Source organism: Mirounga leonina, unplaced genomic scaffold (assembly GCF_011800145.1).
Source record: "Mirounga leonina isolate KUSES-001 unplaced genomic scaffold, KU_Mleo_1.0 Mir_91, whole genome shotgun sequence".
In the NCBI taxonomy this organism is placed as follows: domain Eukaryota; kingdom Metazoa; phylum Chordata; class Mammalia; order Carnivora; family Phocidae; genus Mirounga; species Mirounga leonina.
This window is the reverse complement of record NW_023270839.1, coordinates 6,840,385-6,864,908: the sequence shown is the minus strand read 5'-3', so window position 1 is coordinate 6,864,908 and position 24,524 is coordinate 6,840,385. Positions and strand designations below refer to the sequence as shown.

Genomic DNA, 24,524 nt, shown 5'->3' with positions numbered 1-24,524 from the left:
GCCTGCTGCGACTAGTAGAGGCGGTGCGGACTCGGTCACAGGCCCAGGGGCTGTCCGAGGGAGGGGCTAGGATAAAAGCGGGACCGCGGCTACCGAACAGGGGCTGTCCCTCGGAGAAGGGGGGGCTTCCAGGGAGGGGTCAGGGCGGTCCCAGGAAAGTCCAGGGTTGAGTGGGAGGGGTAGGAAAGTGGGAAAGGGGGTGTTCAGTGGTGGGGCTCCCCCTAGAAGTCTCGACTGCAGGGAGGGGCTCGAGAGGGATCAGAGTGGAAGTGGGAGGGAGGGTCGGGGGCTGAGAAGGTCTAGTAGGAATATGGAAGGGAGCAGTCTTGGGGGATCCCTCTGGGAGGGCGCCCTGCTTTCAAGACCGACGAGGGAAGGGGCAGGACTCGCTTGAGGGGCCCAGACCGGCCAAAGCTGAGTCCCGGCAGAGTGGAGCTTCCCCGGTGGGGACCGGAGCGAGGCCGACTGATCTAAATAGAGAAGGCTTTGAGGGAAATAAGGTAACCCCGCGCCTAGGGCCATCCGGAAAGGGGCGGAACCAGCCTAGAGAAGGGCGGGGAAGAGCGCTAGTTCGGCGTTTAAGGCCCAGAGGCTCTCTGGGGGAGGAGCCAGGGACCATTTGTCCTTCTCATTGGCTGGGCCCTGGCTTCCCTCTTGGCCACGCCTCCTAGTTTCCTGACCCCACCCTGTCCTAACCTTAAAGCCCTCCCCTTCCCCTGAAACCAGGTCGCAATCCCGCCCTCTTTGCTAGTGCTTCCTGTTCCCGGCTAACCCTGGCGCGGGGCCCGGGGCCTAAGACTGACCGTGGCCTGAGTGACCTGGGGCGGCTTCGCCGACCGAGTCGGGCCGCGAAGCCGGACACCAGGCGGGAGGGGTGGCGCTCAGGCCGCGCACAGCCTGCGCCAGGTCCCGGCGGGCGACGGGGCTGGGGTTGACTCCTGTCTCAGGATGCCGGGGGAGGAGGAGGAGCGGGCCTTCCTGGCGGCCCGCGAGGAGCTGGCGAGCGCCCTGAGGAAGGATTCCGGGCAGGTGTTTTCCATGGAGCAACTCCGGCCGCTATTGGTCACATCCCTGCCTCCAGCCGCCCGCTACCTGCAGCTGGACGCCGCACGCCTGGTCCGCTGCAATGCTCATGGGGAGGTGAGGCCCGGCCCCGCTCGGGAGGGGGACAGAGGACCTGAGCCCAGGGCGGGGCTCACAGCTCTGCGCTCTCTGACTGCTCTCAGCCCCGAAACTACCTCAACACCCTGTCCACGGCCCTGAACATCCTGGAGAAATATGGCCGCAACCTCCTCAGCCCTCAGCGGCCCCGGTACTGGCGCGGGGTCAAGTTTAATAACCCTGTCTTTCGCAGTACGGTGGATGCTGTGCAGGTGAAGTCCCTGGGCCCCTTATGGGAGGAGGGGACTTGGCCTGGCCTGGGGGGTTGGTTAGAAAGGGCCGGAGGCTGTGCTTAATGGGAAGGGGTCCAGCCCTTTTGGGAAGGGGGCCTGGTGGATGGTGACTGGTTTGAATGTGTGGTAGGGGGGCCGGGACGTTCTGCGATTGTATGGCTACACAGAAGAGCAACCAGATGGGTTGAGTTTCCCTGAGGGGCAGGAAGAGCCAAATGAGCACCAAGTAGCTACAGTCACACTGGAAGTACTGCTGCTTCGGACAGAGCTCAGCCTGCTGTTACAGGTGAGATGCTGAAGTGTCTCTAGCCCTGAGGACTTAAATACCAGGTCTGGGGAGCCCACCCTCACTCCCACAGGCAGTCTGGGGACCGTCATGCTGCTGAACCGTGGGCATAGTACCCATAGCAACCTGGGAACTCCCCATACTGGTCTTCCTGTGGATGTTGGGAGACCAGGGCTTTGAGGGAGGGCCTTGTCCTAGGACTCCAGGTGGGAAATTTTCTTACCTTGTTTGCAGAATACTCACCCAAGACAACAAGCCCTAGAGCAGCTGCTGGAAGACAAGGTTGAGAATAATGTAAGGAAGGTAGGGATGGGGCTCTAAGACCTGATGACCAAAGGGGACAGGGGTTGTGGGACTGTGTCCCCAAACCCTTGCCCTGACCTTTTCTTCTCAGATACTGCAGCTCTCAGAGTTTGCCCCCTTACTGAGAGAGATTGCTCCTGGCCCCCTCACCACACCCTCTGCCGCAGGTATTATTCATCCTGTAATGGGGGGTGGGGCGGTTTCTAGTAGACCATATTGATGGAAATTTGGGGCCCTCCTCTGTTTATCTTCTTGTCTTCTTAAAAGAAATTAAAATTGTTTCCTTGGGTCTGGATATGTTGAAAAGTAGTCTGTGATTTGTACTCTCCCACTGCAAATTCAGATGGAACATGGTCTTTTTCAGAAAGATGTTCAATTTTTTCCTCTCCTGTTCTCCAGGCTCCACTCCTGGGCCCTGCTTCCTCTGTGGCTCTGCCCCTGGCACACTGCACTGTTCAACCTGTAAACAGGCCTTATGCCCAGCTTGTGATCGCCTATTCCATGGACACCCATCCCGTTCCCATCACCTCCGCCAGACCCTGCCTGGGGCCCCCCAGGCCACCCGCCTGACCCCCAGGTGAGAGATCTTCTCTTCTGGGTAGGAGTGAAGTTGAGAGAACTTACAGTGGTTTGAGTATCTACTGGATGTCAGTTTCTATGCTAAAGACTGTTTCATGTAAGACAAGCAGCCAGTTATTGCCCTCCACAAGGTCACAGACATACATATCAAGCAAGTGTCAGTCACAGCAAGATATATTATTATGTTGTGCAAATAGATAGGAACAGGAGGAACCTAGCCTAAAGGATCAGCTCAATCGGTAGGACTTTTTCTTTTTTTTGTTAAGATTTTATTTAAGGGGAGGGGGGTGGGGGGATGCGTTAGCCTGGTGATGGGTATTGAGGATGGCTCGTGTTGTAATGAGCACTGGGTGTTATACACAAACAATGAATCAGGGAACAGTACATCAAAAACTAATGAAGTACTGGGGCGCCTGGGTGGCTCAGTCATTAAGCGTCTGCCATCGGCTCAGGTCATGATCCCAGGTCCTGGGATCGAGCCCTGCGTCAGGCTCCCTTCTCAGCGGGAAGCCTGCTTCTCCCTCTGCCACTCCCTGTGCTTGTGTTCCCTCTTCTGCTGTGTCTCTCTCTGTCAAATAAATAAAAAGTAAAATCTTAAAAAAAAGGGGGGGTGGGCGCCTGGGTGGCTCAGTCGGTGAAGTGTCTGCCTTCGGCTCAGGTCGTGGTCCCAGTGTCCTGGGATCGAGCCCCGCGTCGGGCTCCCTGCTCAGTGGAGAGCCTGCTTTCCCTCTCTCTCTGCCTGCCTCTCTGCCTACTTGTACTCTCTATCTCTCTGTCAAATAAATAAATAAAATCTTTAAAAAAAAAAAAAAACCTGGGCGCCTGGGTGGCTCAGTTGGTTAAGCAACTGCCTTCGGCTCAGGTCATGATCCTGGAGTCCCGGGATCGAGTCCCGCATCAGGCTCCCTGCTCAGCGAGGAGCCTGCTTCTCCCTCTGACCCTCCCCGCTCTCATGTACTCTCTCTCATTCTCGCTCTCTCAAATAAATAAATAAATCTTTAAAAAAAAAAACACCTAATGAAGTACTGTATGGTGACTAACAAATTAATTGATTAATTAAAAATAAATATCTGCATGGTAGGTAATATGGTATGAACTAATTTGATACTAAATTAAACTCATGTAGAAAAAGGGCAGTAGGATTAATAAATTGCTTAATAATAATAAACAACAAAAAAAGAAATTTTATTTATTTAGTTGAGCGAGAGAGAGATTGAGAGAACCAGTGGGAGGAGGGGCAGAGGGAGAAGCTGACTCCCTGAGGAGCAGGGAGCCTGATGCAGGACTCGATCCCAGGACCCTGGGATCATGACCTGAGCCGGAGGCAGATGCTTAACCGACTAAGCCACCCAGGCACCCAATCAGTAGGATTTTTAAGCACCTAGTATGGGTCAGGCCACATTAGGGATATCTATCGGCAAGAAATGAACTTTAAGATAATAATTAAAACGTTGAACAGGTTATGGGTATGGAGTGTTTCAGACAGAACAACATATATAAAGGACAGGGTCTGTGTTGTCCCACAGAGAATGAGGGATGCCTGGGAATAAGGGACCCAGGCACCAGGGCTCCTTCAGCAGACCATCTCTACTCTTCTGTTACAGCTTACCTGCCTCAGTTCCATCACGGACCCAGTCAACCTCTGTGCTGACCTTGGGAGACAGCTCTCTTGTGCTTCCCCTGAAAGCTTCCCCTGATCCTACAAATGCCCGTCTGCCCTGGCACTGTGCTGCCTGTGCCATGCTAAATGAATCTTGGGCAGTGCTCTGTGTGGCCTGTGATCGGCCCCGAGGCTGTAAGGGGTTGGGGCTAGGGATTGAGGGTTCCCAAGGAGCTGGGGGCCTAGAATCTGAGCTTGCACGGGGTCGCTGGGCCTGCCAGAGCTGCACCTTTGAGAATGAGGCAGCAGCTGTGCTATGTGCCATCTGTGAGCGACCTCGGCTGGCTCAGCCTCCTAGCTTGGTGGTGGATTCTCGGGATACTGGCATTTGCCTGCAGCCCCTTCAGGTAACCTATTCCTGGCCTTCCCGGCTCTTTATTTGTATCTGTTACCACAGGCCATTCTCAACTTCCTCATTTCCTGTTTCCTTCAGTTCTTCTGTGTCTTCCCCCCAGCTCCCTATCTTTCCATCTTGAGCCTCAGCCAGCTTTCAATCAGATCATTCTTTTTGCCTTCCCAGCAGGGGGATACTTTGCTCTCCTCTGCCCAGACTCCAGTCTGGTACTGTATTCACTGTACCTTCTGCAACTCGGGCCCTGGCTGGGTGTGTGCTATGTGCAACCGGACCAGCAGCCCCATCCCAGTGCAGCATGCCCCCCGGCCCCATACCAGCTCTCTGGAAGAGCGACTCCCTGAGCCAGGGCCTCCACGACGCCTCAGTGCCCCCCTGCCCAGTTCCTGTGGGGACCCTGAGAAGCAGCGCCAAGACAAGATGCGGGAGGAAGGTCTCCAACTAGTGACCAAGATCCGGGTGAGGATTTAGGCCTGGGATGAGGTAGGGTTGAGCTAGTCGGGGAAGGGAAAGGCCACCGTGGATTAATACAAGTTCTTGCAAAACTTGACGTTGTTAGTGGCAGCTGCCTCTTAATGAACACTTCCCACATGACAAGTATCATACCGTGCGCTGCTCACGTGATCCATACATCTAACCACCGTCAGCATTTTGGTTCAGGCGGAGGGTGGGCAGAGGGTGCCCTTCCTGATAGGCCATCTGTCTGGGTGCGACTGTGCCTTAGGAAGGAGAAGCTGCAGGTGCCTGTCCAGAGGAGGTCTTCTCAGCTCTACAGTACTCAGGCACCGAGGTGCCCCTGCAGTGGTTGCGCTCAGAGCTGCCCTACGTGCTGGAGATGGTGGCCGAGCTGGCTGGACAGCAGGACCCAGGGCTGGGTGCCTTTTCCTGTCAGGAGGCCCGGAAAGCCTGGCTGTATCGTCATGGCAATGTTGACGAAGCTGTGGAAGAGTGTGTGAGGGCCCGGCGGAGGAAGGTACCAGCTGTGCTGGCCGGGGCAGGGGAGGGGGGGGACAGGGTTGAGGACTGTGGATCTCAGAGCCTCTCACACTGTCTTGCTTGCGATTTCCCTCTCCGCTCCTCTCCGCCCCCACCTCTCAGGTGCAGGAGCTCCGGTCCCTGGGCTTTGGGCCTGAAGAGGGGTCTCTTCAAGCATTGTTCCAACATGGAGGTGATGTGGCCCGGGCCCTGACAGAGCTCCAGCGCCAGCGCCTGGAGCCCTTCCATCAGCGCCTCTGGGACAAGGGCCCTGATCCCACCCCTTCTTGGGATGGGCCAGATAAGCAGGTGCCTGGAGGAGAATCCACTTGGTGGAGCAGGGGGAAGGCCGAGGGGTAGGATTCTTGGGGTCTGACAGCCACTCCTCCCCCCGAATCACATTGTAGAGTCTGGTCAGACGGCTTTTGGCAGTCTATGCGCTCCCCAGCTGGGGCCGGGCAGAGCTGGCGCTGGCCCTGCTGCAGGAGACACCCAGGAATTATGAACTGGGGGACGTGGTGGAAGCTGTGAGGCACAGCCAGGACCGGGCCTTCCTGCGCCGCTTGCTTGCTCAGGAGTGTGCTGTGTGCGGCTGGGCCCTGCCACGCAACCGGGTAAGCCCGCCCCCTCTGCACCTGGCCTCAGGATGACTCTCTTCCCTTTGGGCCCTGCTCCGCCCCAGCCCCCCATCGGCCCTGTCTTTTGAACCCTGCAGTTGCCCATGTGCCCCGGACGGTGTCTGAGAAGGGGAGGGCAGGAATAGGCCACCTCCTCCCCAACCTTATTTTTACTGTTCCACTATGGAACATTTCAGACACAAAACGTCAGCTTTCCTTGTCCAAGTTCTCCCAACTCCCATGTATTCATCAGCGTGCTTCTGCAGTCATCAGTGCTTCACCAGTCTTTATTCCACCTACACACACACAGAATTATTTTGAAGCAAATCTTAGGCATCATATAGTCAGTCTGTAAATACTTGAGTATGTATCTCTGAAAGGTAAAAGTCTTTGAAAACATAACCACAAATACCATTAGCGCACAAAAAAATGACCAGGAATTCTTGAATGTCATCATCAAATATCCAGTTGGCAGGAGCAGGCCCCTCTTATCTCCTGAGCCTCTGCTTACTCTAGGCCAGAAATGGCAGTTCTTGGGCCAAACACAGTCCAGTTTAGTTAGGCTGGCTCTGGACATGTTGTGTTTTGTTTTGTTCTCTACTTTTTATTTTAAAATAATTGTAGATTCTCAGGAAGTTGTAAAAATAGTATAGAGTCCTATGTGCTCTTTACCCATCTTCTCCCAATGGTGGCATCTTCTGTAATTACTATACAATATCAAGACCAGGAAATAAACACTGGGGGTGCCTGGGTGGCTCAGACGGTTAAGAGTCTGCCTTCGACTCAGGTCATGATCCCAGGGTCCTGGGATCGAGCCCCACATCAGGCTCCCTGCTCCGCGGGGAACCTGCTTCTCCCTCTGCCTCTCTCTCTCTCTCATGAATAAATAAATAAAATCTTTAAAAAAAAAAAAAAAAAAGAAACTGGTACAATGTGAGCTAGACTAAAGACCTTATTCATTTTTCAAACGGATGTGTGCGTGGCTCTGTGCCGTTTTATCCCGCGTATAGGCTCACGGAACCACCAAGGTACGGATTGTTCCATCACCACAAAGGAACCCCCTGGTGCAGCCCCTTTATAGTTGCAGCTTTTCTTTCTTTCTTTCTTTCCTTTTCTTTTCCCTTTCCTTTCCTTTCCTTTCCTTTCTTTCTTTTCTTTCTTTCTTCTTTCCTTTCTTCTTTCCTTTCTTTCTTTCTCTTCCTTCCTTCCTTCCTTCCCCCTTCCTTCCTTCCTTCCTTCCTTCTTTCCTTCTTCTTTCTTCCTTCCTTCCTTCCTTCCTTCTTTCTTTCTTTCTCTTTCTTTTCTTCTTTCTTATTTGACAAGAGACAGAGAGCAAGAGAGCACAAGCAAGGGGAACTGCAGAGGGAGAGTGAGAAGCAGACTCTGCTGAGCAGGGAGCCCGATGCGGGGCTCTATCCCAGGACCCTGGGATCATGACCTGAGCCGAAGGCAGATGCTTAACTGACTGAGCCACCCAGGCGCCCCTAGTTGCAACTTTCTTCCCTTCCTCCTGTCACCTGACAACAACTAGTCTGTTCTCCATCTCTATAGTATCGTCAGTTCAGAGATGTTATTTGTTTGTTTGCTTTTAGTTGAATGTGAGTGCCTTCGGAGGGTGCTCTTCCGTTTACTTTAGGCCTCACCGTTGTCTGTTTTCTCCCGTGACTGTCTTCAGACATTTAGATTGCCTGCCAGGCACTTGTTGGAGGTTGCTGCCTTGGCCAGTCGTTAATTAGACCCGGGTTTCTTGGTGGACTCCTGGCTACTGCCCCCTCCCCAGGCTGGCAGCTGTGGCTTCAGACCCGCTCCTCTCCCTGCCTCACCCTGTAGATGCAGGCCCTGACTTCCTGTGAGTGCACCATCTGCCCTGACTGCTTCCGCCAGCACTTCACTATCGCCTTGAAGGAGAAGCACATTACCGACATGGTGTGCCCCGCCTGTGGCCGCCCTGACCTCACCGATGACACACAGCTGCTCAGCTACTTCTCTACCCTTGACATCCAGGTACTGCAGTCCCTAGGACTCGGGGTGCCCTGGGCTTTGAACAGGAACCCTGCCCACCCACCACTTCTGCATCCTGTCCCCAGCTTCGGGAGAGCCTGGAGCCAGATGCCTATGCGCTGTTTCACAAGAAGCTGACTGAGGGTGTGCTCATGCGGGACCCCAAGTTCTTGTGGTGTGCCCAGGTAAGTGGCCTGCGCAGGGGAGCTGACTGGAGGGGGTGGGGGGAGGGCAGGGTGCCAGACCAGGCCTCAGATAGCTTTATGCTCTTGCACCCACAGTGCTCTTTTGGCTTCATATATGAACGGGAGCAGCTGGAGGCAACGTGTCCCCAGTGTCACCAGACCTTCTGTGTGCGCTGTAAGCGCCAGGTGAGGCACATTCATCCTTTCAGAAAGAACTCGCTAAGCTACTGGCAGGTACTATGTCAGACTCGGGGTATGCCGAAGCACGGAACAGACGTGAGCTCTGGGCTCGAGGAGCCTGCAGACTAGTCAGGAAAGGAGGGAGGGACGGAGGGAGACAGGGAGGCGAGGGGGAGGGAGGGTGAAAGGTGAGGTAACGGAGGAAGGAATGGGGAGGGAGGGCGGGAAGGAAGGAAAGGCGAGGAGGAAGGAGGGAAAGGTGGTGCGGGAGGGAGAGAGCCTAAGTACACATGGCCTAAGTTCTATAAAGAAAACACAGGAATCGGAAATTGGGAATAACAGAGCAGACCTACTTAGGATAGAGAAGTCAGACAAGTCTTCTCTAAAATGGTTTAATTTAAGCTCAGGCCTGAAAGTTAAGAAGAAGCCAGCTTTGCAAAGGATATTTGGGACAGAAAGAACAACACATGGAAAGGCCAAAGTCAGAAAAAGTGTTGTGTGGCTGGAGCCCCAAGAGCAAGGGTGAGAGTGGCAGGCGGTCGGAGAGGAGCTAGCTGCCAAATCAGGAGAGGCCTTGAGGCCAAGTGAGGAAGGTCTTTGCCTTTTATTCTAAGACTAAGCAAGGGGTGATACTGTCTCGTTTGCCTTTTAAGAAGTTTAATATTTGAGTGCTCGCTTTGGCAGCACATATTCTAAAAAGTTTAACGTCAGATACCAAAAAGTGACATCTCTATTACAAAACACAATAGTAATAAAATGACCACCTGAGACCCTACCACTAAATCTCGAAACTAGAACACTCCCAGTGCTCTCGAAGCCGCCCGCCTTACATTCTCCAAGGCTCCTTGGCCGCAGGGTGGAGCGTGCACTGCAGACGAGCAGGTGCGAGGCAGACACACCAGGACCCGAGGCAAGACCTGACCTGGCCTGGAGTAGCGGGGCCATAGTAGGGATGAAGAAAAGGGACAGGGCTGAGATAGGCTTGGGGGGTGGACAGAAGACCTGCTAGTGAATATGTGCCGGTATGAGGAAGCGAAGGAACCCAGGCTAGCCCCTTGGTTTGAGATGGGAGCCAATGGCGAAGGACAGTGCCACAAACTAAGCCAGGGACCACTAGGTAGGAGAGGCGGGGCCCTCAGGAAGGGCCCAGGGTGGAGTTTTCAGGTGAAGCTTGCTTTCCCTCCTGCAGTGGGAGGAGCAGCACCGAGGCCGGAGCTGCGAGGATTTCCAGAACTGGAAACGCACCAATGACCCAGAATACCAGGCCCAGGGCCTGGCCATGTATCTCCAGGAGAATGGCATTGGTAAGGGTGGCCCTCCAGGCCTGTTTGCCGGGTCATTTGTCACTGCCCACGGCTCTCTTCCTAAGGGCCTTGTGGAGCGGTGGCAGCCCCAGCCCTGACCTGCTGTCCTTTGCAGACTGCCCCAAGTGCAAGTTCTCGTACGCACTGGCCCGAGGAGGCTGCATGCACTTTCACTGCACCCAGTGTCGCCACCAGTTCTGCAGTGGCTGTTACAATGCCTTTTACGCCAAGAATGTGAGCCCGGAGAATGGGGATGGAAGGGACAGGAGGGTGGGCGGCTGCCATCGGGTGGGCAGGGGGGGCAAAGGCATGGAGGAGTAGCCTAGGGTAAGAGAAGGGGAGGCCAGTGGGGTGTAAAGCACCTCTCTCTGTCCCCCTTCTGCCTGCTCCAGACCCTCCAATATCTCCATCTTCCCCCATCCCTAGACCCCTCATGCAGGGGTTCTGAGAAGCCAGGACCCCAACCGTCTCCAACTTCCCCTCTCCCATCTGGGTTTCCGCCAGAAATGTCCAGACCCTAACTGCAGGGTGAAAAAGTCCCTGCATGGCCACCACCCACGAGACTGCCTCTTCTACCTGCGGGACTGGACTGTTCTCCGGCTCCAGAAGCTGCTACAGGTCAGGGGTGGCCAGCCTGGCTGGGTTTGCAGATTGCCCAGGGTAGGAGGCAGGGCCCTGGGTGGCAAGAAAGGAAAGGCTCCCTGCTGGGCAATTCAGCGGGGCTGGCATCAAGAGGAATCTAACGCCCATCCTTCTGCCCCTCCTCAGGACAATAATGTCATGTTCAACACAGAGCCCCCAGCAGGGGCCCGGGCGGTTCCTGGCGGTGAGTGTCGGGACAAGCCTGGGAGAAGGGGTGAGGGCGGGCTGGGCTCCCACTTTGTTGTGGGTAAGGGGGAGGCTTGGGTGTGTGGTCAGAGCTCGGCCTGTGCTGACTTGTGTGTTTCTGGGCAAATTAACCTCTCTCAGCCTACTTTCTTCCTCTGTGATGTGGGAGTAATACGCCTACTTTGCAGCTCAGCTGTTTTACACGAGGCCACATTGAAGCACCTGGCACTTGATCCTAATTTCCTTCTCCCATTCCCGAAGGATAATGACTCGTTAATTCAATAACGAGACTTGCTAGTTGCACTGTTTTAGATTCTATGAAGGCAACAGGGAGAGGTTACCTATGGTTCTAATCTGCCCCACCCCTTATTACCATAAGGTAAGACCTTCCCAGAGTAAGTTAACTAGGCCCGAGCTAAATCACAGCCAAAAGAGTTGTCTCAAGAGAGTATGTGACGATAAACAAGAGAGAAAGAGTAGTGATTACGGACCAAAAGCAAGCTTGGATAAAAACAAGGCCAGCAAGGCCCCTGCTTGTGTGTCAGAGCTGGGCTGCCACGGCGGTCTCTCTCAGCTCCCATGGCCCTCTGACCCCCAGCACTGTTAGGGCAGTCCCCTCCCTGGAGGCTGCCTCCCCTGCCTCCGTTGATACCCCAGCTCTCCGGGGGCTTCGTGGTTAGTGACGTCCTCCCAACACAAGGGTCCCTTCCTTCCCTTATCCTTAGGTGGCTGCCGAGTGATGGAGCAGAAGGAGGTTCCTAATGGGTTCCGGGATGAAGCCTGTGGCAAGGAGACCCCGGCTGGCCATGCTGGGCTCTGCCAGTGAGTATCAGGCATGGCCCGGAGCTCGGTGGTGGGGACGGTGCGCCTGGGGAGTACCAGGGGGCTGCGGGAGTGGTGGGTCCTGCAGGGGAAGTGGTGGAGGGGGCTGCCTGGGCAAGGGCGTGGCTAGGTGGTGCACAGGGAGTGTGTGCCTACCGGGGCAAGCGGCAGGAGTTGTCAGTCTTGTTCGCCTGAGTAGGCGAGTGTCCGGCAAGGTGCTGGGCACGCTAGCTTAATGTTAGCCGGACGGAAGAACAAATACCCTGTCGTCTCCCCAGGGCACACTACAAAGAATATCTTGTGAGCCTCATTAATGCCCACTCACTGGACCCAGCCACCCTGTATGAGGTAGAGGAGCTGGAAACAGCTGCAGAGCGCTACCTGCACGCACGCCCTCAGCCAGTGGCCGGGGAGGACGCCCATGCCTACCACGCCCGCCTATTACAGGTAAAGCACCCCCCCAGCCTCACCTCTGACCCACGCCCTAGAAGTCCCCTGTCCAGCCTGTGTCTGAGCTCTAGGCTTCCAGTGTGATCATTTTCTCTCTCCTTCTGCAGAAGCTGATGGAAGAGGTGCCCTTGGGACAGAGTATCCCTCGCAGGAGGAAGTAGCTGAGGGCAAGGATCCTCTTGAGGGTCTCAAGGCCCAACCTCCTCAGGAACAGCTCCAGCACCAATAAAGAGGCATCTCCTTGCCCAGGCTTTTTGGTGGTCCTTCTTCTGGCCCCACCATCTGGGGCACGAGGGAGAGAGGGGGGTGAACTGAGAGCTTTGCTGAAAGGGTTGCCTGCAGCCCACCACCTGACCCTCCTTGGACTCAGGGCCAGGAAGGAATTGACACCATGGATGGCCAAGGAGCCCCTCCCGAGCCAGCCACCTGGCCTGGGCTTTCTCCTCCCCTACCTCCTTTGTTCCTTCCTGGAATTCGGCTGATATTTGAGGTCACCTACTAGGCACCAGGCAGGCACGAGGGGGAAAACACAGGTGCACGGGTGCTATAGGGCCAGCCAGAGGACTCAGGCCAGACTCCAGAACCCTGGCCTCCCTGGGAAGCAGCAGTGTCACAGAGATCAGGGAGTAGCTAAAGGGGTTGTGGGGGGGAGAGGGTTGGAAATGAGCCTGAGCGGGGAGGAGCCCTCCTGTGTCCGACCGTGGGATTCCAGCAGCGCGGTCCTCAGGTGCTGCTGCTGCCCCCTGGTGGCGCGCGGTTGCCCTGCAGCTCAGGCCACGTGATTTCTGAGAAGAGGCCCTGCCTAGAGGAGAACTGAAACTTAGGGTGGGGACTGTAGGAAGGGGCGGAGAGATCAGGACGCTGCCTGGACGGCTGCTGAGCCGAGGGCTGCTGCATCCTGGGACAGTCAGCGAGCCGCGCAGGTAAGACCGGCCGAGAGTGGACGTCAGCCTGGGTCTAGAGCTGGAGGGCCCGGCCGGATCGGAGGCGGGGGGCGGGGGTTCCCGGGGCCCCTCCGCGGAACAGGAATATACAGGTGGCTTGTGAGCCAGGACGGGGTGGTTTGGCCTGAGAGACTGGCCACGGGCCAGAGTCCCCAGCCCTGGAGGCAAAGGACAGGAGGCCCTGCTGATAGGTTGTTGGAAGTCTCAGCCCCGGCTCCAGCTGCCCCGGTTTATTTTCTTGCCTCAGGCCCTGCCCACTTTCGCTGCAGCCCTGCCCCACCTACCCCAGAGGCAAGCAGAGGGGAAGGGTTGGTGGGATCAAACCCAGATTATGGGGCTGGTGGGTGAGGGACCTATGGGGCATCTCAGAAGCCCATACTACCTCTGCAAATGCTTGGGGTAGAGAGCGGGCCTCTCCCCACGAGCCACACCAAGGCCACACCAAGGGAGTTCTCTGCTAGACAGATTCCTGAAAAGTCTTAAAACTAAGACCAATGTCTAAGGTTTCCTTCCAGATATCACAGCTTGGGATGTTAAAAGGAATGTATTTCTTTGTCATTACTAATAAAGGGAGAAACGACACAATTTGGCCCCAGAATTTTGAGAAATGTCTACAGGCAAAAGATGGATGGGATCACTGGGGGCCCTTGCCGGGATCCAACCCCGGGACAGATGTTCCCTCCCACGGTGTTGATTGCACTGATGCTACCTGCGACTCTTGTCCCCAGGATGGCATCAGGCAGGGCACGCTGCACCCGAAAGCTGCGGAACTGGGTGGTGGAGCAAGTGGAGAGCGGGCAGTTCCCCGGGGTGTGCTGGGACGATGCAGCCAAGACCATGTTCCGGATCCCCTGGAAGCACGCGGGCAAGCAGGACTTCCGGGAGGACCAGGATGCCGCCTTCTTCAAGGTGAAAGAGCCTGGAAAGCAGCCCCTCCGAGGGAAGGGTGGCGTATACACTGAAGCTCTCGCCCTCCAGGGGTTGTGTCGGCCTGGGTTTCAGAGAAAGAAGAGATGGGAGGGTAGAACCAGCTGCATTTTGGATACAGCCCGATACAAAGTGGAAGTGCAAAAATTGTGAAGGGTTTCGAGACCGCGGTAGCAGAGCATCAACCCGAGCGCTGGGCCTTCTGTGCACGCACTCAGGTGGTGCGACCTCGAAGCTGGCCGGGGTATGTGACATGCTGCCTCTGCTTTACTTCCTGTGTTTTGAAGGCCTGGGCGATATTTAAGGGGAAGTACAAGGAGGGGGACACGGAAGGCCCTGCTATCTGGAAGACTCGTCTGCGCTGTGCCCTCAACAAGAGTCCTGAATTTGAGGAGGTTCCTGAGAATGGCCATAGGGATGGAGCTGAGCCCTACAAGGTGTATCGGCTGCTTCCGCCGTCAGGGACCCTCCCCGGTGGGTGTCCCCTTGCCCAGCCACTCCTAGAAGGAGCACACTGGGGACGGAGGGAGGATGGAGATGGGAGCCTTCTGGGAGGGTGCTGGGCCTCTCCCCAGGTTCCTCATTCAGAGTTCTACCCTGTCCCTGTCCTTGGGGAGCTGCTGCCCAGGTTCCCCTGCCTGGCCCTGTCCATCCTTTCACTGCCCCCCTGTCCTACCCTCTGTCCCCAATTAAGGCTCTGACCTTTCTCCCCCTCCACAATATTCCACAGCCCAGCTGGGGACCCAGAAATCACCATCAAAGCGACGTCACAATTCTGTGTCCTCTGAGAAGGAGGACGAGGGTACCACAAAGAACGGCAAGCTCAATTCCTCCTTGCTTGAGGACCCCCTCAGAAATGTAAGAGCTGGGGAGGGACTGGGGGTGGGGGGCCCAAGGGCAGGACGGTCACTAGGGGAGAGGTGGGCCAACGATAGTCACTGTGTCTGCAGGAGGAGGTGGGGGCCAATGGGGGAGCAGGCCATTCAAACTTCGGGAGCGGCGGCGGCAGCAGCCCTGAGCCTCAGGAAGGTACCACCTGCCCTGCCTCTGTTCGTTGCCCCCATGCCGTAGCCTCTGGCCCTTGGATTCCCCGTTCCCATTCTGAACTGTACGCCTTGGCTTCTCCTATAGGGACAGACACAACTGAAGCCCCTTTCCAAGGAGATCAGGTGTCACTGGAGTTTCTGCCCCCTCCAGACTCAGGTGTGTGGCGTTTCTGACTCATCCCTGCTCCCTGTCCCCCTAGCTTGTCTCCCTGTCATCGTGCATGCGTTATTGGATCAGTCAGGGTTTGCAGCAAACTGGGCCCACCTTACCCAGGCAGAGGCACCAGTTTCTCGGCAGTACACCTGGCCAGACTCCAGACTCCAAACAGCTCAATTCTCAAAAAGACCCCCTATGCACTCTATTCCCTGGAAATCCACTTTGAGACATTAATTCCTGTCGGTCAAGCAGAGACCCAGTCTCTGGGACCTTCTTATAAACTAAGACCCTGGGCAATAAGCACTGAGACCTCAGGGGGCATTTGTGTATCACCTCCTCTCCTGAGTGACGGGAGAGTCTGACAGGAAGCCCCTTGGCTGGTGAGGGTGGCCGGAGGGCGGATGAGGAGGGAGGTGCCTTCTCTAACCTCAGGAGGTGACGCCGCTACCCCCGCCCTCGCTTGGTTTCCCTCTTGGACCTCCTGTTTCTCACCAGCAAAATGAGGATGTGGGATTTGCAAGGAGCCCCTCCTCATTTCCTCAGGCCCTGGTGCTGACCAGGCGGACCCCTCGGGTGAAGTCCAGGTGCAGCTGGTGGTTCTCTGTCCGCAGACTACTCGCTGCTGCTCACCTTCATCTACGGCGGGCGTGTGGTGGGTGAAGCCCAGGTGCAGAGCCTGGACTGCCGCCTCGTGGCCGAGCCCTCGGGCTCCCAGTGCGGAATGGAGCAGGTGGTCTTTCCCAAGCCTGACCCACGAGAGCCCACCCAACGCCTGCTGAGCCAGATCGAGAGGGGCGTCCTGGTAGCCAGCAACTCCCGGGGCCTCTTCGTGCAGCGCCTCTGCCCCATCCCCGTCTCCTGGAATGCGCCCCAGGCACCACCCGGTCCCGGCCCGCATCTGCTGCCCAGCAATGAGTGCGTGGAGCTCTTCAGAACCAACTACTTCTGCAGAGGTGAGGCTGTTGCAGCTGAGCGGAGCCCATGCCCCCACCTCTTAGTCCACCCGGGACCTGCTAGGCTCTGCCACCACCCTGTTTCCTCCAGTAGATCCTTCCTTACAGCTCATGTGCGCGGTGCACAGCCTGTGGGGCCCTGGGCTCAGCCCCACAGCTGCCCGGCAGCCGCCCTTCCCCGGCGCAGGCCTCGGAAGATGAGGCTCAGGGGGAGCTCAGCACACGAGTCCCATCTCGGGGACTGCCCCCGCGTGGCAGCAGACAGTAACAGGAAGGTGTGCCCCCGGGGCCTCCCCAGCGTCTACACTTACGCACACGCCATCGACATATTTGGGAGAGCTGGTGCACATTACCCACACCAGCCGTGCCACACCCCAGGCAGCTCCCCTGATTGCCCTTCTCCCGTCCACTCCTCCAGTTCCACTTCCTGCCTCCATTCATTTCTAAATCTGACCTTAGGAGTTAGGGGCCAGGAGTATAGGGGACGCAGGGTAGGAACGTCCCGGGGCCATGGGTGCCCTTGGTAGGGAGGGTGCGAGCAGGCAACAGGGGGTGGGGGGCACCTCTGTGTTAGCAGCCCAGACTGCTGCCATGAGGACTCCAGGCTCTTCCAGCAGAGAGCTTTGCAGGTTGTATAAAAATCAGTTACCTTAAAACACTTCTTACTTGGAGAAGGGGTACCCTTGCGTATTTGCACACGGGTGGGAAGCAGCAGAGTTGCTGGCATTTCTCCTGACGTGAGGGAACAGCCTCGTGACCCTGCAGCTCCTGTTCTGGCTCTGGTCTCCAATTGGCCCCACAATCACCGCTCTTTGTCCGGGATGGGCCTCTCTCTATTCCCACCCTCCCTGTGACCTCTCTCTTCTCTTTTCTTGCTTCCAACCCTTTACCCTTTCTCTTTCATCAGACTTGGCCAGGTACTTCCAGGGCCTGGGCCCCCCACCCAAGTTCCAGGTGACACTGAATTTCTGGGAGGAGAGCCCCAGCCCCAACCATACCCCAAAGAGTCTTATCACAGTGCAGGTGAGTTCAGGGCGGGGGAAGGCCAGCCTCCCTGTGGGGGTGGGGTGGGGGTGGGTTCCCGGAGGAGAAGGGGCCTCTGGGGGAAAGGGTGCACCCTAGGGGTGGTGTCTGCCTCAGCTGTGCTCATGATCCTCTCTTCCCCACCTTTTTTGGCACAGATGGAGCAGGCCTTTGCCCGACATTTATTGGAGGAGACTCCAGAGGAGCAGTCAGCCACTCTGTCCCTGCTGCAGAGCCTGGGGGACCCATCTTCCTCCTCTCCTCTCTGTTCCTCCTATCTCCTTTGAAAGAGACTCATTCTCCACACTGTTGACCTGCCTCCCTCGGTGATCATTCTCAGTGGTTGTCTCTGATGGTTCTGTCCTTGAACTGACGATACACCTGGCTGGCAGAGAACTCAGGGGTGATTTTTATCCACCCCACCACCTTTTTGTTTTGTTTTGTTTTTTTGAGATATGCCTTCTTTCATCTCTGAGGAACCGACCTGGGAAAGTACAAATGGTGTGAACTCAGGGGACCTTTCCTCTTCCCCCACCCCTAAAGCCAAGCACTTTATATTTTCTTCTTAGATGTTCACTAGGGATTTAAAATAAAACTTTATTGAAAGAGGAGTCAGTATCTGCTTTGTTGGGTTGAAAAGGTAGCAGGGGTCACAGGGAAGTGCTAAAGATGTAATTTGAGAGCGAAATACTTGGGTTTTCTTCCTGCTGACCTCTCTGGGCCCCTTTCCTCTCCTCCACCCACAGGCTCTGGCTAGGAAGCTGTCTGGGCTCCGTGGGTTCCGGGCCTGGGGAGAGGATCGAGGTTAACCACCACGAAGAGCACAACCCACGGCTGCTGTTGCCACCAACTTCACATGGAAAAATCTGGGCTCCGCTCTTCTTGGCTAGAGGCCTCTGATTCGGGCCTTACAACAGGCTTAGAGGTGGACTCTGGGCTGGAGGTCTAAATGAACAGGAGAACTTGAAGTTGCCCTCAAACTATGGGCTAGAGGCACTGGAGCCTGGGAAGGGAGGGGGGACCAGAGGGAAGAGCTGCTGAGCCTCCTATGCTGAGGGAGGCCAGGCCCCGGTGCCTCTTCTCCCAGCACATGGGGCACTGTCACCCCAGCAGAAGGGGACTCCCAGCCTGGTTTCCTTGCTCTACCTAAGCCTCACAAAAGACCATCTGGCCTAGACCGCCATGTCACCAACACTCTGCTGGCTGAGATTTGAGGGCCCCAAATCAGCTGACACTCCTCTCCCTTGCCCACTGTGTTTATTTTGCCACCAAACTGAAAGTTTTCCCTTCACAGGCCACTTGTCATCTTACCTCTCCACTCACGTCCCGCAGACCAGGTCAGACCTAAGTCACCACTTAGCTGATGCCACAGCCTCCAACTTCCCCCTTCCGGCAGGGGACACCAGCTTGGAGGAGAGGGGCCTCCCAGATCAAACTCTTCCCTGTCATGTCGCTCTTATAAGCCTCCCTGGTTCATCTACTTGATCAAAACCAACCCACGCCTAGATCCTCAAGGATCTTACTGTCGCATTTGACAAACTTCAGTGCTGCCTTCGAGCCTTTCTGCCTCCTTGGACCTTCCTTCTCTTCAGTCTTGCCCATCATCCTCCTGAGAAGCCAAGAGCCCAAACAGGCATCTGCATTAGCAGGGAAGAAAGCAGGTACTGAGTGCGCGGGTACACGAACTCTGTTGTGCCGTTGATTTGCTAAAAATCCCTCCTGGCCCTTGTTTGCACTTGCTACCTCCTTGACTTCCATCTTCTTTCTTTTCCTTTCTTTTTAATTTTAATTCCAGTATAGTTAACATACAGTATAGTTAACACATGTACAATTCTTTATCCATTTATTTATCGATGGATATCTAGCCATAGTTTGGCTATTGTAGATAAGGCTGCTATAAACAGGGGGGCATGTATCCTTTTGAATTAGTGCTTTCATATTCTTTGGGTAAATACTCTGTAGTGGAATTACTGAATCATATAGTAGTTCTATTTTTATTTTTATTATTTTTTTAAAGATTTTATTTATTTATTTGACAGAGAGAGGGAACACAAGCAGAGGGGAGGGATAGAGGGAGAAGCAGACTCCCCACTGAGCAGGGAGCCCGATGCGGGACTCGATCCCAGGACCCTGGAATCATGACCTGAGCCGAAGGCAGACACTTAATGACTGAACCACCCAGGTGCCCCGGTAGTTCTATTTTTAATTTATTAAGGAACCGCCATACTGTTGTCCACAGAGGCTGCACCAGTTTGCATTTCCACCCACAGTGCACAGGGTTGCTTTTTCTCCACATCCTCTCTGACACCTGTTGTTTCTTGTATTTTTGATTTTAGCCATTCTGAGAGGTGTGAGGTGATAACTCATTGTGGTTTTGATTTGCATTTCCTTGAGGATGAGTGATGTTGAGCATCTCTTCATGTGTCTGTTGGCTGCCGTCTGTATGCTTTCTTTGGAGAAATGTCTGTTCATGTCTTCTGTCCATTTTTTAATATTGGACTATTTGTTTTTCTGGTGTTGAGTTGTATAAGTTCTTTATATTTTTTGGATACTAACCCTTTATGAGATATGTCGTTTGCAAATATCTTCTCCCATTCAGTAGGTTGCCTTTTAGTTTTGTTGATGGTTCCCTTCACTATGCAAAAGCTTTTTATTTTGTTGTAGTCCCAATAGCTTATTTTGCTTTTGTTTCCCTTGCCTCAGGAGACATATCTAGAAAAATGGTACAGCTGATGTCAGAGAAATTACCACCTGTGCTCTCTTCTAAGATTTTTATGTTTTTTTTTAAAGATTTTATTTATTGATTTGATAGAGAGAGACACAGTGAGAGAGGGAACACAAGCACGGGGAGTGGTAGAGGGAGAAGCAGGCTTCCTGCTGAGCAGGGAGCCCGATGTGGGGCTCGATCCCAATAGCCCGGGAACATGACCTGAGCCGAAGGCAGACGCCTAACGACTGAGCCACCCAGGCACCCCGATTTTTATGGTTTTAAGTCTCACTTTCAGGTCCTTAATCTGCGTTGTTTATTTTTATTTTGGTGTAAGAAAGTGGTCCAGATGCATTCTTTTGCATGTTGCTGTCCAGTTTTCCCACCACCATTTGTTGAAGAGACTCTTTCCCATTGCACAATTCTTGCCAACTTTGTTGAAGATTCATTGACCATATAGTTGTGCGTTTAATTCTGGGCTCTCTATTCTGTTCCATTGATCAGTGTGTATTTTGTAAATATTTATTTATTTATTTTAGAAGGAGAGCGAGCACAAGTGGGAGGGGCAGAGAGAGAGGGAGAGAGACTCTCAAGCAGACCCTGCACTGAGCAGAGCCAGATGTGGGGCTTGATCCAAGGACCCTGAGATCATGACCTGAGCCAAACCCGAGAGTCAGACACTCAACTGACACACCACCCAGGCGCCCCTCTCTGTGGCTATTTTCATGCCAGTACTATACAGTTTTTATTACTACAGCTATGACCTGAAGTCTGGAATTACGATGCCTCCAGCTTTGCTTTTCTTTCTCAGAATTGCTTTGGCTATTCGAGGTTTTTTTGTGGTTGCATACAAATTTTAGGATTGTTTGTTCTAGTTCTTTGAAAAATACGGTTGCTATTTTGATAGGGATTGCATTAAATCTGTAGATTGCTTTGGGTAGTATAGACGTTTTAACAATATTTGTTCATCCAGTTCATGAGCATGGAATGTCTTTCCATTTTTTTTGTGTCATATTCAATTTCTTTCATCAGGGTTTTATAATTTTTAGAGTACAGATCTTTTACCTCTTTGATTAAGTTTATTCCTAGGTATTTTATTATTTTGGGTACAATTGTAAATGGGATTGTTTTCTTAATTTCTCTTTCTGCTGCTTCATTATTAGTGTATAGAAATGCAGTGGATTTCTGTACATTAATTTTGTATCCTGTGACCTTATTGAATTCATTGATCAGTTCTAGTAGTTTCTTGGTGGAGTTTTTAGGGTTTTCTATATATAGTATCATGTCATTTGCAAATAGTGAAAATTTTACTCCTTCCTTACCAATTTGGATGCCTTTTATTCCTTTTTCTTGTCTGTTTGCTGTAGCTAATACTTCTAGTACTATGTTGAATAAAAGTGGTGAGAGTGGACATCCTTACCTTGTTCTTGACCTTAGGGGAAAAGCTTTCAGTTTTTCCCCATTGAGAATGCTGTTAGCTTTGGGTTTTTCATATATGGCCTTTATAATGTTGAGGTATGTTCCCTCTAAACCTGCATTGTTGAGCGTTTTTATCATGAATGAATGTACTTCATCAAATGTTTTTTTCTGCATTTATTGAAATGATCATATCTTTTTTATCCTTTCTCTTATAGATATGACGTATTGTGATTGATTTGCAAATATTGAACCACCCTTGCAACCCAGGAGTAAATCCCACTTGAACGTGATGAATGATTTTTTTAGTGTATTGTTGGATTCAGTTTGCTAGTATTTTGTTGAAGACTTTTGCATCTCTTCATCAGAACTACTGGCCTATAGGTTTCTTTTTTTGTGGGGTCTTTGTCTGGTTTTGGTATCAGGGCAGTGCTGGCCTCCTACAATGAATTTGGAAGCATTCCTTCCTCTTCTATTTTTTTTTTTTTAAGATTTTATTTACTTATTTGACAGAGAGAGAGAACAAGCAGGGGGAGTGGGAGAGGGAGAAGCAGGCTCCCCACTGTGCAGGGAGCCCAACGTGGGGCTCCATTCCAGGACTCTGGGATCACGACCTGATCCGAAGGCAGACACTTAACCAACTGAGCCACCCAGGCACCCCTATTTTTTGGAATAGTTTGAAAAGAATAGGTATTAACTCCTTTTTTTTTTTTAGGATTTTATTTATTTATTTGACAGAGAAAGACACAGCAAGAGAGGGAACACAAGCAGGGGGAGTGGGAGAGGGAGAGGGAGAAGCAGGCTTCCCGCGGAGCAGGGAGCCTGATGCGGGGCTCAATCCCAGGACCCTGGGATCATGACCTGAGCCAAAGGCGGCCGCTTAACGACTGAGCCACCCAGGCGCCCCTAACACCTTTTTAAATGTTTGGTAGAATTCCCCTGTGAAGCCATCCAGTCCTGGACTTTTAGGAGTTTTTTGATCACAGATTCAATTCCATTGCTGCTAATCAGCCTGTGCAAATTTTCTATTTCTCTCTGATTCAGTTATGTTTCCAGGAATTTACCCATTTCTTCTAGGTTATCCAATTTGTTGGCATATAATTCTCCATAATATTCTTTGATAATCTTTTGTATTTCTGTGGTGTTATTTCTCCTCTTTCATTTCTGATCTATCCTTTTTTTAAAATTTAATTTTAGGGGCGCTGGGTGGCTCAGTCGTTAAGTGTCTGCCTTCGGCTCGGGTCATGATCCCAGGGTCCTGGGATCGAGCCCTGCATCGGGCTCCCTGCTCGGCGGGAAGCCTGCTTCTCCCTCTCCCACTCCCCCCGCTTGTGTTCCCTCTCTCGCTGTGTCTCTGTCAAATAAATAAAAAATCTTTAAAAAAAAAAAAAAATAAATAAATAATAAATAAAATTTAATTTTACTTTCTATTTCATTTATTTCTGCTCTAATCTTTATTACTTCCTTCCTCCTTTCCTTCCATTAGTTTTGGGTTTTGTTCTTCTTTTTCTAGCTCTAGCTTTAGGTGTAAGGTTTTTTTGAGATTTTTCTTGAAGTAGGCCTGTATTGCTATCAGTCTCCCTCTTAGAACAGCTTTTGTTGTATCCCAACAATTTTGGACCATTGTGGGTTTCTTTGTTTTGTTTTGTTTTTTTAATATTTTATTTATTTGTTTGTGAGAGAAAGAGCAAGCACAAGTAGGGGGAGTGGCAAGCAGAGGGAGAGGGAGGTAGAGGGAGAAGCCTGATAAGAAGGCTCTTATCCTCCAGCTCCTTCCTGCTGAGCAAGGAGCCCAATCCGGGACTCGATCTCAGGACCCTGGGATCATGACCTGAGCCAAAGGCAGACACTGAACTGACGGAGCCACCCAGGCACCCCTGGACCATTGTGTTTTAATTTTCATTTGTCTCCGTGTATTCTTTGATATCCTTTTTGATTTCTTGGTTGACCCATTCATTGATTAGTAGCATGTTATTTAATCTCCATATATTTGTGATCTTTCCAGACTTTTTCTTGTGGTTGATTTCTAGTTTCATAGAGTTGTGGTTAGAAAAGATACTTCGATGCTTTTGAATTTGTTGAGACTGGTTTTGTGGCCTAGTATGTAATCTATTCTGGAGAATGTTCCATGTGCACATGAAAAGAATGTGTATTCTGCTGTTTTAGGATGGAATGTTCTGAATATATCTATTAAATCCATCTGGTCCAATGTGTCATTCAAAGCCACTGTAAGGATACTGACTTTCTGTTTAGATGATCTGTCCATTGATGTGAGGGTTAAAGTCCCCTACTTTTATTGTATTACTATTTATTACTTCCTTCATGTTTGTTATTAGCTGCTTTATGTATTTGGGTGCTCCCATGTTGGCTGCATAAATATTTACAATTGTTTTATCTTCTTGTTGGATTGTTCCATTTATGATTATATAGTGTCCTCTTCCATTTTCTGTCATACCCCATATCCAGTCCATCAGCAGATCCCATCATTATTCCTACAGAATCTATCCAGAATCTGACCAGTTTTCTCTGCTTCCACCACTAACACTTTGGAACAACCTACTGTCATCTCTCACATCTCTTTCTGCTTCCTTCTACATTTTTTCTACCTCCACTATTGTCCACCTTCTATCTATTCTGAACACAGTAGAGATCCTCTTAACGCATAAATCTTATTATGTCATTCCTCTGCTCAAAACCCTCCATTGGCTCTTGACTCATTCAGAGTAAAAGCCCAGATCCTTACAGTGACCTCCACAGTCCTTGTGATGTGGCTCTTATCCTCCTCTCTAACCTCACCCCTTACCATTCTTGCTCCAGGCCCCTTGAACCCACCACATTTCTGCCTCAGGACCTTTGTACTTGCTGGTTCTTTTGTGTAAAATATTCTTCCTTCGGGTCGGTGCGTTTTGCCTCCTCTCTTCAGAGGCTTCCCTGAGCACCGTACCTAGATAGCAGCCCTCACTACTCTCCATTCTCCTGTGCTGCCTCGTTGTTCTCCTAGCACTGATCACCGCTTAACATATATTTTTTTAAAGATTTTATTTATTTATTTGACAGAGAGAGACACAGCGAGAGAGGGAACACAAGCAGGGGGAGCGGGAGAGGGAGAAGCAGGCTTCCCGCGGAGCAGGGAGCCCGAGCGGGACTCGATCCCAGGACCCTGGGATCATGACCTGAGCCGAAGGCAGACGCTTAACAACTGAGCCACCCAGGCGCCCCTACCTATTTCTCTTTGTCTACTTACTTATCGTCTCTCCTTCCCTACTCCATGAGAACAGGGACTTGTTTTGTTCATTGCTCCATCTCCAGTGCCTAGAGTGCATGGCACATAGCAGGCATGTCGTAAATGCTGGTTGGACAGAGGGATGGATGAACAAATTATTATCTCCTACCCTAGGTTCTAAGTACCTTAAGG

At 52.5% G+C, this 24,524-nt stretch overlaps 2 protein-coding genes across 8 annotated transcripts; both read left to right on the top strand.

Moving 5' to 3' along the window:
* The first annotated feature begins 28 nt into the window (after positions 1-28).
* RNF31 (ring finger protein 31) lies at positions 29-12,187 on the top strand. 6 transcript variants are annotated; one of them, XM_034994877.1, is made up of 21 exons: positions 29-1,140; positions 1,227-1,373; positions 1,525-1,680; positions 1,915-1,974; positions 2,075-2,150; positions 2,383-2,560; positions 4,167-4,569; positions 4,743-5,033; positions 5,299-5,547; positions 5,673-5,858; positions 5,957-6,163; positions 7,997-8,170; positions 8,254-8,352; positions 8,449-8,538; positions 9,722-9,836; positions 9,952-10,070; positions 10,341-10,454; positions 10,605-10,662; positions 11,390-11,486; positions 11,765-11,933; positions 12,044-12,187. In XM_034994877.1, exons 1-21 carry the CDS (start codon positions 949-951, stop codon positions 12,095-12,097), a joined length of 3,234 nt encoding a protein of 1,077 aa, XP_034850768.1. In that variant the 5' UTR covers positions 29-948; the 3' UTR covers positions 12,098-12,187. The 6 variants fall into 6 exon arrangements, with proteins under 6 accessions (XP_034850768.1, XP_034850766.1, XP_034850764.1 ...); XM_034994875.1 differs by having other exon boundaries at positions 1,915-1,983; XM_034994873.1 differs by having other exon boundaries at positions 751-1,140; positions 10,263-10,454.
* A 156-nt stretch (positions 12,188-12,343) lies between these two features.
* On the top strand, positions 12,344-17,646 carry IRF9 (interferon regulatory factor 9). Of its 2 annotated transcripts, none has more exons than XM_034994878.1 (9): positions 12,344-12,859; positions 13,451-13,789; positions 14,095-14,281; positions 14,538-14,665; positions 14,758-14,836; positions 14,939-15,010; positions 15,622-15,963; positions 16,871-16,986; positions 17,145-17,646. In XM_034994878.1, the coding sequence occupies exons 2-9, from the start codon at positions 13,505-13,507 to the stop codon at positions 17,271-17,273; spliced, it is 1,338 nt and encodes a 445-aa protein (XP_034850769.1). In that variant the 5' UTR covers positions 12,344-12,859; positions 13,451-13,504; the 3' UTR covers positions 17,274-17,646. The 2 variants fall into 2 exon arrangements, with proteins under 2 accessions (XP_034850769.1, XP_034850770.1); XM_034994879.1 differs by having other exon boundaries at positions 12,766-12,859; positions 13,609-13,789.
* The last annotated feature ends 6,878 nt before the right edge of the window (positions 17,647-24,524 follow it).